The following is a 13,299-nucleotide window of genomic DNA, read 5'->3' as shown; positions in this document are numbered from 1 at the left end:
TACCATCACACAGATCAGGGAACAATCATGTTGCTGCACTGTACCTGCCTTGCTTTGGTTGATGGATTATAGTAATGCTACAAAAGCATTGTTTCCGAAAGAATCAAATCGACTAGTGGGGGCACACAAATCTAGGTAGGAGGGCGCCATGGGGATGGACATAGACAGCTGCGTCGCGGGACTCTAATATGTGTTTGCGGATCGCCAAAAACTACGGGGGAGGAAGAGGGTTCCGTTGGAGTAATGAAATCAGTGTTTCTCTTCTAAAAATGGTTTTGGGAGGCCTTTGCGTGTTTTCTTGGAGATGCTCTAAGTTTCATAGATTACTCGGTTCTCCCTTGACATGTGTGACTGGCCACAAAGACTAAAAAGGTGTTTAGTTTCTAGGAACTAATTTTTAGTCTATCAATTTTATTCTATTTTAGTCACTATATTACCAAATACAAAAACTAAAACTTTATTTTAGTTTTCATATTTGATAATTTAGAAAGTAAAATAAAATAAAATGGAGGGACTAAAAATTAGTCTCTATAAACCAAACACCTTCTAAATCGTCAACTGATTGTGTACTTGCTCATCAACACGGTTGCCTCCTCCTCTAGCTAGCTTTTGCTTTATGGCCGTGTCGCTGTGCTGTGCATCTTGTTTCAAAGCAGGTCAAATCAAGATATCAACATTTTTTTCTGTGAATTGGAAATGAGCCAATGACGCTCTTGTTCCAAAACAGCAGACCTTGATTTGGACAGGAAAGGCAGAATAAAATGTTGACTTGGAGAGAAAAGGCGAGATGACGGGTAATTGTGGTCTCGTATTGTTTTAGTTAATGGAAGAAATCTCGCATCTAAATTGTGCATACCTGGACTGTATGTCCTTGATGATCCGGATTGTGTTTCAATTATTATGTTACAACGAAACAAGTCAAATCAAGGTTACTCCAATTTAATTCTAATCTTTATGTTGCAATAGTTATATAGTGCAGTGCCTAATCTAATTTTTAGATCTGATACGGTTCATCTAGACCAAAAGATATAGTATGTTTGTTTTTTTATTTTCTTAATCACCTGCAGTGTTTCCTTTGTTTGGCCAATGCAAATAAAAACGGCCTAGTAGCCGGACTCTTTCCTTATTTTAAAATTCACCTTCCAAAAAGAATCAAACCTGCACCTGCTGAGCTATAATAGGATGAGCATACCATTTTCTTGGGCTCCAAACTATTATATTGTATGTGGTACAGGTATATTGTTTAAGCTAGACAGTTAGATCTTCCTAAAATTCAACTATACATATTTTCTCTTTTTTGATTAATATCCATATCATATGGTGTGCTTGGTTCAGCTATCTAAACTAGATTCACCGCCAGAAATTTGAATCTCTACCAAACAAATAGAGAATAAATTTCTAAATATATATATATTTCTATAGTTCAATTAAAAATTTTCTTCTACCTAAATTTTTCAGATTTCTGCTATCAATTTATTAAGCTATCATGCTCTTACAGAATCTATAATTGACAGTTATTTTAACTAAATATATTTTAGCTACAACCGTCACCGTGCAACAGCTGCCACAGCTTATAGCTAAAATTAGGTTTTTAGGAATCTACAGCTACTCTATAATAATAGATAGATTTGGGACAGATGGAGTAATCTTTGTTAACAATTCGACAACAGTAAGGTCACATATCAGAATCACCTGACGTTGCATTATAGATTTATTTCTTGACGGAGTTCACAATTTATGACCAAGCCATAATGTTGCCTACATACATACATTGATACATATAAGCAACTTTCCGGAGCTGACAAATCCTAACCTTCATATTGGTCGCCGACGCCGTGGCTTCAGAACTGATCGACTGAAAACCGTGAACCTGAATACATCGCAGCTACATTACTGGTAAGAACTACCATCTACCAAGCACCTATATATATAGTGTCTTTTATTTACAGAACATAGCAACAACACTCTAATGCCACTGTGTAAAGGCAGCAGCTGCAGAAAGATACATAGTAGACAATCTCGTAGTCAGCAGCGTGCGGGTCGTTTGTACGTTGGGGGCAAGGACGGACAGTTCTCGTTCATTTTCGCATAAGGTTCAATCGTGTTGTACTCTGGTAGCTCCATTCTGTACTCTCCGAGAATCTGGCAAAAGGGAAGCTTGTCCGTGCCTGCGTTGCACCAACCTGGAAGCCTTGCCGGGTTGTCTTCAAATATCTTGAGCATGTATGCGTCACGAATCTGAGGCAGAAGAAGCAGAATCAAATGACACAAGGTTTGACTAGACTTAGTAATGCACGTCAAACAGAAGGATGAAGAGATAGAGAGACTAAGCATGAGATGTCACTTACAGTGAACTCGGTGACCTGGATCGACTCCGAGAAAGGGGTGAATATTCCAGCCTCCTTGTACATTGCAAGAATGAAGGCGACACAAGTAGTTGATTTACCATCACTGTACACCCATTCGTCTTGCTCGGGTATGGTGAGCAACTGATCAAAAGACATTCCACGTCTTTCAATCTCCATAATGATCCCCTGAAGGTCGAAATCCTATACAAGAAAGAACACATTCTTATACTAATTTGATTACTGAGGAAAACTGTAACGACTAAAGCATGAGTGAACAAGATAAAAAATATAGTTCTCCATTTTGAGTTTTTGACAAAATCCATATCAGTTTGAGCAATGAAACTACCAACTTCTCCTGAGTTACACTGGTTAGACCGTTGAAAGTCCAGGGATCAATGAAACCCCTGTCACCAGTCCAGATTGAAAGGCTGGTACAAACTTTTTAAGGACAAAATCAGGGGGCGCCTCTCCCCCTGGTTGAGTCTTTTTTTGAGCATGACACTCAATCTATTGCGCACCCAACAAAGTCATGTCAATATCTGCCTGCCCATAACAAAAGGTGTCTCCACAAGTTATGCTAATTGCTAGTTATAATGCCAACATGTCACTAACATGTCAACCAGAGATAATTATAGCATAAAATATTACCCTTAGGCCCCATTTGGATCCTTCAACTGAAATTAATTCTAATAATCATAAATTAGGCATAGATTAACTAATATAGTTGTATGTGGAATATATTTGTATACTGTGGTTGTCCATATGAGGAAGATAGTTATATGTTACATTTTTGTTATAGAGAAATAAGCAAAGAGTGTTATAAATTGTAGAGTAGAAAACATAACACGGTGATCTATATAATCAATTTCCAACTCTCACAGTCTCACCCTATGACTTTAAGGTAGGCTGATACATGAACTTTAGAAAGTTGAGAATATCAAATTCAAGCCAAATAGCCTAGTCTATTAAGTAGATTCCAATTCCTCAATAATGAAAGATCCAAATGGCCCCTTGGAATAATCTAATTTCAGCACATTTTCATGTTTTCTGTAGGCCCCACATGGTAGTGAGAGGGAATATGTGTGAGTGGCCAATGAACCCCTTGGTTTCTTCTATAGACTGGCGTTTGACGAAGAGCTACCTTTTCCCACTCCCTGCAAGAACCTGAGGTCGATACACTAAAGATAGCTGATACATCACCGTTGAGCTGCCCTAACGATACCATAGGCCAAGCCATTATCAAACCAGCAGTTGGTTACAGTAAAGTCATGTAAATTAATCTAACTAAATAGGTACAAAAATAGATGAAAAGAGTGCCCAATATAAAAAACACAGGTTTAACAGAAATTCAGCATTGTTTTAACCTTACACTAGCTTGAATCAAAATAATCTTGTGAATGCCCAATACCCAATGAGGGAGAATAAGTATTAACAGTAATCTACAACCTCAGTGCCAAGTCGTTTGTTTAGGGCTTCATTCCACATGTTTGCAGCATAAACTGGCTGCAATCTAGTCCACATTGACATAACTGCCATTACCTGTAAACATTGTTTGACGAAACTGGGGTGACATAAGATAAATCATGCATACTCAATTCAAGCTTTCCAAAGATAGATAAAAATTACCAGGTTAGCATCAAGAGGAGGTGGATAATTATCTCCTATTGTATCGATCCAGCTAAATATCATGTTATGGTAGCCATAAGGATTTCCAACCATGCTCCGGGCATATTCCCATGCAGCACTTTCGTTGAATCTGGCACGCACATCAGGGTGCAAAGGAAGCAGGGCTATCTGAGGATTTGATTCATCCTTGAGAGCCATGGCCCACCATTCATCCCAAGGAACTATAGCAATGATTTCTTCTCCCTATTATTTTGCAATTGATTATTGTCAAGAAATTTCGCAACCAAGTGATTTTACCGGAATAAAATGCATGAAACTCTAAGCACAAAATATAACTGTTTCAGCTACTTGTGCCTTGCATCCAATGTTTGAGACAACCAGACAATAACTCTAAAATTTACAAGGGACTGAAAAAGAAACCAAAAAGACAACAAAATCCCTTAAATAAGGACAAAGTAGTATGTGTAGTGAAATCAACCCAACAAACACAAGAAGCTACAAAAAAAAGGCATCCTCGACAATAATTTTGAATGTTCAAGTCAGCTCAACTCAATATTAAATTCAAATGGATGAGTAAAAGGTTCAATTGGGTTACAGCTTAATAGACCGTGTAGCAGAATACCAGTGGAACTGATTACATGATTGTTGATCATGGTTGAAACAAAGAATAATTAAACAAACGAAAGCAGCTATATGGTAACATGAATCATGCTGGCAAGATTAATTTTAATTAACCAAGATATTCAATCTATGAATTACCTTCTCGTTTTCATAGCCTGACTCTGCAACCCAAAGATCACCCTTCTCGTCTTTTAAGCAAACCGAGGTATGCCCAGCAAATGCACCAGTCACCCATTTCTCTAATGTCTCAAACCCACCCCATCGTCCTCGAATCTTTGATAAAGCCAAAAAGTCACCAGATTGTATATCCTCCTTTCTAATGTTAGCAACCCAAGGTTGGGTTCGTTTCTCAAATGAGGCTCCCATATGCTTCTCTAAAAAGGCTAGGTTGGAATGTTGGCCCCAGGCAGTGTTTGAAAACAAAGGCAGGACATCAATCAAAGATAGCAAAGTTCCGAGCATTCCAGATGGCATGAGAAAAATAGAAATGCCATGCTCCTTCACCTGATCACAAACTTGAAGTATTAGACTGATGAGATTAATTTGATGGGATAGCAAGCCATTAAAACAAAAGGGAAATAACACTATAACAGAAAGAAAACACACATATTTCAATTCCGCTTCTTCCTCCCATGATTTAATCTCCAAAGTGTGCTCCCGAGCAGCAAAATAATAGTCCCATGTTATCCTATATGGTGTTGCAAAAACGTAGAGATCCATGCATGCCCAACTATGAGCTGAAGCAGTCTGCATAAACAAAGGAAAAACAACTTCACTTACGTAAAGAAAATAATAAGTGACCCTGATCATATATAAAACGACCAATCTTAGTAAATGGTCCTGTCCATGAGCGCAGATTAAACAAGGTATTCAGGCTTGATAACGTGCTGAGGTGCACCATTAACTATGTTGGCCATTGTTTATCTAAAGCATGTGCTAGTTTAAACTTCTGGGATGACAGGAAATGTAGATTATTGCAGCATTTATGGTATGATAAATGGTTTCATATTTTCTTTTTAAAACAGCTTCATATAACTGCAATGAAACAACAAAATAAATCTAATCCATCAATGTTCAATGAATAGGATTGATCATCAAATGGATTAAATTGGAAGCTCATTAGAAAGCTAAGAATATTCGGGCCTAACAAGAGAACCTTGTCTAAAATGAGACAAGAAAGAAAAATTGTAGGATCCATTATCAACATAGCCTTAACATCGTTACTAACCTTGAAAATTACAATTGATAATCTGTCCCTAAGGACTATAGGTCATATATATAGGCAGTAGGCCTGGGCCTAATGGGCCTTAACACCCCTCCTCAAACTCAAGGTGGAAAAGGAGGATCTGAAGCTTTAAGTTTGATCAAGTGAAACTAATGTTGTGCTCTTGTTTGTGCTTTGGTGAAGAAATCTGCCAATTGAGATTCTGAGGGAACATATTGAAGATCAATAGTCTTCTGCTGACAATGGGATCAAGTAAAAGATGCATCAACACTGATGTGTTTAGTAAGTTCATGCTTCACCGGATCATGAGCAATCTGTATAGCACTCAAGTTATCACATAACAGAGGTGTAAACGTGTCACAAGAGACACCAAGATCAGCCAAGAGCCAGCGCAACCAAATAATTTCAGCAGTGGTAGTAGCAAGGGCCTGAAGTTCGGCTTCAGCACTAGAACGAGATATGGCCGCTTGCTTCTTGGATTTCCAGGCAATGGGAGAAGATCCAAGGAGAATACAATAACCTATAGTAGAACAACGATCAACAGGATCACTTGCCCAAGTGGCATCAGAATACGCATGAAGCTGAAGTAGGCTATCAGACGCATAGAGTAAACATCTGGATGTTGCCCCACGTAAATATCGAAGCACACGAAGCAAATGACCATAATGAACTGTAGTTGGTGTTGATACAAATTGGCTCAACATATGAACAACATGAGCTATATCAGGTCTGGTGATGGTAAGATAAACAAGACTACCCACAATATGACAATACCGAGTTGGGTCTGCAAGTGGTGTCCCATCCTTCGGACGAAGTTTCAAATGAATATTCATTGGTGTTGCAACTGCGCGTGTATCAGTAATTCCAGAGCGATCAAGAAGATCTTGAATATACTTGGACTGAGACAGATAAAAACCTTTTTGAGTCTGCTGAACTTCAATGCCCAAGAAATAGCTGAGTGGTCCCAAATCAGACATCTGAAATTCCTTACTAAGATGTTGCTTGACATAAGAAATATGTTCTGAGTTGTCACCAGTAATCAGCATATCATCCACGTATAATAGAAGTAAAGTGCGTCCTTTTGGAAAGATATAACAAACAATGCAGGGTCATGTTCACTAGAAAAAAAAACCAGCAGTTGTGATGACAGAGATAAATCGCTCAAACCAAGCACGAGGAGCTTGTTTCAATCCATACAATGCGCGACGGAGACGACAAACATGCCCTGAGGGAGTATCAACCCCCGGAGGAGGATGCATATAAACTTCTTCATGTAGATCATCATTGAGAAAAGCATTCTTGACATCCATCTGAAATATAGTCCAAGAAGATGAGGCTGCAACTGCAATCAAGGTTCGAACAGTAGTCATATGCGCAACAGGTGCAAAAGTCTCATCATAATCAAGTCCTTGAGTCTGTTGAAAACCACGAGCCACAAGACGAGCTTTATACCTATCAATAGAACCATCTGATTTTGTCTTAACTTTGAAGACCCATTTACATGTGATAGGAACAACATGCGAGGGTAAAGGAACGATATCCCATGTACCAGTGCGTTCAAGAGCAGCCAATTCATCAATCATAGCTAGCTGCCACTCGAGAATCCTAGAAGCTTCCTGATATGTAGTGGGTTCAACAATTGCAACACCAGCTCGTGGAAAACCATAGCAGTCTGGAGGTTCAATGGTACCACGGTCACGAAGACGATATCCCTGATTAAAAACATCATTAGACTCATTATTGTCAATACAAGAATCAGGTACAGGATCAGTATCAGGACCAGCCGTAGGAATAGGGCGGGAACGACGAATGTAGGTTTGGATGACAGGTGGTTTGGAAGAGTAAGAAGAAGATGACGTGGAGGTGGAAGGAGGTGTTATGGGAATGAGAACATCAGATGTGGATATAGAAGGTGATTGTGCAGATGCAGGAATGGAAGGAAGACACATGAAAGAAGTAGACTCTGTGGGATAATATGAGGAGTGAGTAGACTGGTTGTGAAAGAAGGGGCGATTTTCATTGAAACTCACATCTCTAGAAATTTGAATACGACGAGTAGAAGGATCATAACAACGATAGCTTTTGTGTTCAGGACTGTATCCAAGGAATACATACTCTACAGATTGAGCAGTCAATTTGGTCCGCTCATGTGGTGGTAACAAGACATAACATATACATCCAAACACACAAAGATGATCATATCGAGGAGGAGTCCCAAAAAGAACTTCACCCGGGGATTTGCTAGACAGTTTAGATGATGGTTGTCTATTAATGAGATACACAGCAGTGGAAACAGCTTCACTCCAAAAGTGTGAAGGAACAAAAGAAGATATCAAAATAGTACGAGCACTCTCAATAATATGACGGTGTTTGCGTTCAGCAACACCATTTTGGGCATGAGCACCAGGACAAGAAAGTTGAGCTAGAGTACCATCTAAGGTCAATAGCTGGCAGAAAGTGTCAGATAAAAATTCACCTCCAGAATCTGAACGAAATATTTTAATAGTAGCAGAAAACTGGGTGTGAACCATGCGAGTGAAGGACTTATAAATAGAAGGTAATTCCGAGCGGCGTTTCATGAAGTAAATCCAACTATAACGAGAATGATCATCAATAAAAATGACATAATATTTATGACCACCTTTGGAAACAAATGGAGCTGGACCCCAAACATCAGAGTGAATTAGATCAAAAGGTTTCGCAGAATGAGAATCACTAGTAAAATATAGAAGTTGTATTTGTTTTCCAAGATGACAACCTTTACAATGAAAACTAGACTCAACATGTGTAGAGCCTAAACATCCTGACTTTATTAGAGTGGACAGACGAGATCCATATAAGTGACCTAGACGATGATGCCACTGGGCAAACGATGTCGTGGGACCCGAAGCAGCAAGCACGTGAGGTGTGGAGGTATGGTAAGAAGGAAGACGCAAGGTGTCCAAGATGTAGAGGTGAGGTGAAGATTACGGCGACGGCCAGTCCCAATCACATCCCCTGTGTGTCGATCCTGTACCAAACAAGATGAGTCATCAAATCCAACAAAACAATTGTGATCGGTAATTTGACCAACTGATAGAAGATCCATGGATAACTCAGGTACAAAAAATATATTTGGAACAGTAAAATTAGAATCGGAAAGAGAACCCTTGTGGGTGACATGACATAATGTACCATCAGCTGTCTGAACAGAAGTACCCTTGGTGACAGGTGTAGTAGATGCCAGACGTGACTAATCAGATGTCACATGAAATGAAGCCCCAGAATCAAGAACCCAAGATGATGATAAAGCACCAGCAGATGAAGTAGCAGCAACCGCAACTGAACCTTTAGGAGATGGTCCTACACCACGACCACGAGTAGCACGACGGACACGAAAATCAGCTAGCTTCTCTGGAAACTAAGCAAAGCATTTCTCAGACCGATGAGTGGTCTTTTTGCAGTGTTCACAAGGCTGAAAGGAAGTGTGTCTAGACTTCTGAGCAGCAGCCAACACACTGTGAGAACTCAACCAATAATAGAAGACATAGGGGCTGTTTGGTTCGTGGCTAAATGTGCCACACTTTGCCTAAGGTTAGGCGTTCGAATTGAAGAACTAACCTTAGGCAGAAAAGTTAGGCAAAGTGTGGTAAGTTAGGCATCAAACCAAACAGACCCATAGACTTCAGACGAGTCTCTTCAGCAAGCAATTCAGACATGCCTGAGCCATGGTGAGGGTATCCAAACTGTGAAGCAGCCTTGCACGAAGAGAATCAAATTCAGGTCGAACTCCCATAACAAATCTGTAGGTAAAGAACTTCTCAATGAGCTTATGGGCTGGGCAAGGTACAGTTGTACAAGCAGGCACCATGGAGGTCAATGCACTCATAAGACAATCAAAGGCTGAATAGTATTCATCGATGGACATATCATGTTGCTCAATGACATGAGTCTGCTGCATAAGGGTATGTAAAAGAGCACCGCTATCTTGAACAAACCGATCCTTCAGATGTGACCAGATGGCCTTAACAGTGGTGAATTTGGACAGACTCATAATCATAGTTGGTTTAGTACTATTGACCATTGCAGCCATTACCTTGCCATCATTGATCTGCCAAGTCTTGATTGTAGCAGCATTGCTTCTATCAGCTGCTAAAACTAGAGAATCTTCAGTCAAATGAAATAGTAAACCATGACCTCTTAATGCAGTCTGAACACAAAAAGCCCATTCTAGATAATTCTGTCCATCAAGCACAATATTGACAACAATAGCATTGGCCGACATATTGAAGATCAATAAAACACTAAAGAATAATAGATCTGAAAAAGACTTGTCTTGATGGTACCAAAAACTTTAGCAGGTGCAGCGGATGAACAATGGATACGCCGGCTGCAGTCTTGAACGAGACCGTGCGAAGTCGCAGTAGAGCAGCAGATCTGGCCTGTGCTGCGCGCCGCACGAACAGGGGCGTTGCAGCGACGGCGCAGGAGGGCAGAGTCCAGGCAGGGGCGGTGCCGCAATGGCGCAGAAGTTCGACGGCAGCGCAGATCCGCGGGCAGAGATCCACGACGGCCACCTGAGGGCGAAGTCCCTGCGCGAAATCCGGTTGGAGCAGGAGGTGGCAGATCTACAACGGCGACGCGGGCACTCGAAGTCCGGTGGGAGCAGGATGGCTCCCTACGCGAAGTCCGGCTGGAGCAGGAGGATGCAGATCCGCGACGGCGGCGCGGGCAGAGATCCGCAGCGCTGATCTCGGCGGAGACGAAGATCCCGGCGGACGGCGGTGCGGCGCAGAGAGCACAGAAGGACCGCGACGGCGGGGGGAGAGAGAAGGTCGCGGCGGCGGACAGCGACATTGGCAGGTGGGGGAAGGCCGCGACGGCGGCTCCGCGACGGCAGGGGGAGGATGGGGGAGGGAGAAGGCCGCGACGGCGGCTAGAAAAATTAGGGAAACCCTAATCGTAACCTGCTCTGTTATCATGTTACTAACCTTGAGATTTACAATTGATAATCTGTCACTAAGGACTATAGGTCATATATATAGGCAGTAGGCCTGGGCCTAATGGGCCTTAACAAACATGACCAGATAAAGCAAGAATTTGCCACAGAAAGCAGAAATACTCTCCAGCCCAACCAAAAAGAGACTAATGCTTACATGGTAAAGAACTAGGCAGCTTTACTTCCCCAGTACCTCTCAAGCACATCCACAGAACAAAAACTAAAACGAGTCTTTAGTTATAATTTATAAAACATTCCCCCCATACCTTGCCAATTGAGTGTTTCCCAATACTCCCGATTTTGACATATAAACATGTTTACAAAGGAACTAGAGCTATTTATCAGTCCCAACTAAATTTTTCTCGACACAATCAACACGCAAGAAGTGATTGCCCGTATCACCAGTGCACCACCACAAGTCAACAGTTGTCAAGACTGCCTACGCTTATATTTCACCGGATTGCAAACAGCAGACCAAGCAATTCCGCCCAATTCAACAAATCATGGAAGCTTAGCTAACGTGACCCTATTTTCAGAACGAGAAAACAAGGCACAAGGGTCAAGAGGCAGGGAAGGGAACCTTGAGGCGCAGTACGGCACCGCCGACGTCGGTCCCGTTGCGGTCCCCGGGCGTGAGCTCGATAGCGGCCTCGTTCTCCGAGAAGCACGCGCCTTTCCAGGCCGCCGGCGCCGGCGCCCCGGGCGCCACGGCGGCGACGAAGGACGGCAGTAGGTCGACGGCGCTGTGGAGCGTGTTCATGACGGGCCACGCCACCTGCCGCGGCAGGACGGGGAGCACGTCCCCCGGACTGAAGGGCAGCTTCAGCCCCAGTTCCACCGCCCCGGCGTCCCGCGGCAGCACGGAGGACATCAGGAGGAGGGCGAAGATGAGGCGCGCAGCAGGGAGCCGCTTCCGCGGCGAGGACGCCGCCATCGCCCTCGCCGCTTGGTGGTTGGTTGCCACCCGCCCGTTCGAGTTGATTTTTTTCCCCGCCTTCTAATAACTCGGCGAGACGGCGAAGAGACTTGCGAGTGGTGGTGGTGTCTGGTGTGTGCGGCCGTGCGGGGGAGGGGAAGGTGCCGTGCGCGGACGGAGTCGCTGCTTGCTTGCGTGGCTTATGGGTTTGGGACCTTGGGGGGATCTGGTTGGGTTCGAGTCCGGGTCCCACTCGGGCGAGGCCCACGAACCATTGAGCATCGGATCATCATCGGTGTTGTCCTGCTGCTGGGATGAAAACGAACCGTTGGGGAAACAATTCTCTAGTTTCTGTTACCATATTTTTTTTCCGAAAATAAGACCATGTTTGGATCGGTGTTGCAAATAGTTTACCGGCTAAATTTAGTATATTGGTCTCCAAACAGACTAGCTAATAAATTGGTTAATTGTTAGCCAGAGTGCGACTAACTGTTTGTCCATTACCCATTTGACTTTATTGATACATGCTAATAGATCGTGTAGAGAGAAAACGACTTCTATTAGCCAAGACTCCAAACATATCATGTCTAATTGTTACTAGCTAATGATTTGTCGGCTAATTGTTAGCCACTAGCAAACAATTAGCCACAAGGATCCAAACAGAGTCTAAGAACAGGATCAGTATAACCAAAAACAAAAACAGTTGCGAGATATAAGTTTACACGAAAACGTATTAAAACAGATATATATGCAATAAAAACGAGCGGTAAACGAAAACTTTAGCCGAAATATGCAATATTGTACTATCACTCAGGTAGTGTTTGGTTCGGTGTCAACGAGGGGTGGGACGGGATCAACCATGGGTTGACCCCGTCCCTTATTTTTTGAGGGATAGCCTCATCCACCATTTTTGAACAATATTCCTTGACCCTGACTCTGGACCTCCAAACCAAACGCATGTCAAATTAAAATGATCTCATCCCATCCCTCTTCATCCTTCCTCGTCCCTCCATCCAAACACACTGTCAGTAAACACAATATTAGGAGTTTCGGACACCATAAATCATAACTTCACACGTTTAAAAGGTAGCTAAGTTTTTTTTGTTACAGCTCAACAACTTGTGCAAAGGCAACACTTTTTCTGTCAACGTTCATCAATCATCGACCGAAACTTGCGGATACACAAGACAAGTGGGAGTAGCCTATACGGTTGTACGTAACAGGCTAATATGGTAACATCAAAGATTATGCAAGTAAGCCCGAATCCATCAGGCAAACACAAATTAAGTAATGCGACTAAAACAGGAATGTTCCTGTAAAAACGAGATTTCAAAAATACAAACGGAAAAACACTGAACCGTTTTCGTTCCCATTCTCGCAATATATCATCTTATTTCCATTCGGTTCTTGTTTTTCCTGCAAATATGAAATCAGTCTAGATCAAAACGGAATACATTAGCGGACGAAATAGGATTCTTTCTGTTCGTGTTCACCCCTACCAGCTGATAGCACATGCCATGAAACCTACTTCGGACATAGGGCATTTGAAGCGGCTCAGCCAATGATTAGTTCGACTCGATCAATA

General features: G+C 42.2%; 1 protein-coding gene across 1 annotated transcript; it reads right to left on the bottom strand.

The window, feature by feature from the left end:
• Positions 1-1,681: 1,681 nt before the first annotated feature.
• On the bottom strand, positions 1,682-11,861 carry LOC100274556 (uncharacterized). The gene is given in 7 exon segments (NM_001148911.1): positions 1,682-2,238; positions 2,349-2,549; positions 3,795-3,887; positions 3,975-4,217; positions 4,734-5,099; positions 5,202-5,342; positions 11,379-11,861. Coding segments are annotated over 7 exon segments (1,611 nt in total). The 5' UTR covers positions 11,733-11,861; the 3' UTR covers positions 1,682-2,025.
• Between the last annotated feature and the right edge of the window lie 1,438 nt (positions 11,862-13,299).

The sequence above is a fragment of the Zea mays genome, chromosome 7, assembly GCF_902167145.1.
Source record: "Zea mays cultivar B73 chromosome 7, Zm-B73-REFERENCE-NAM-5.0, whole genome shotgun sequence".
Lineage (NCBI taxonomy): Eukaryota > Viridiplantae > Streptophyta > Magnoliopsida > Poales > Poaceae > Zea > Zea mays.
Note: the sequence above shows the minus strand (reverse complement) of the source record. Positions and strands in the feature narration are given on the sequence as shown.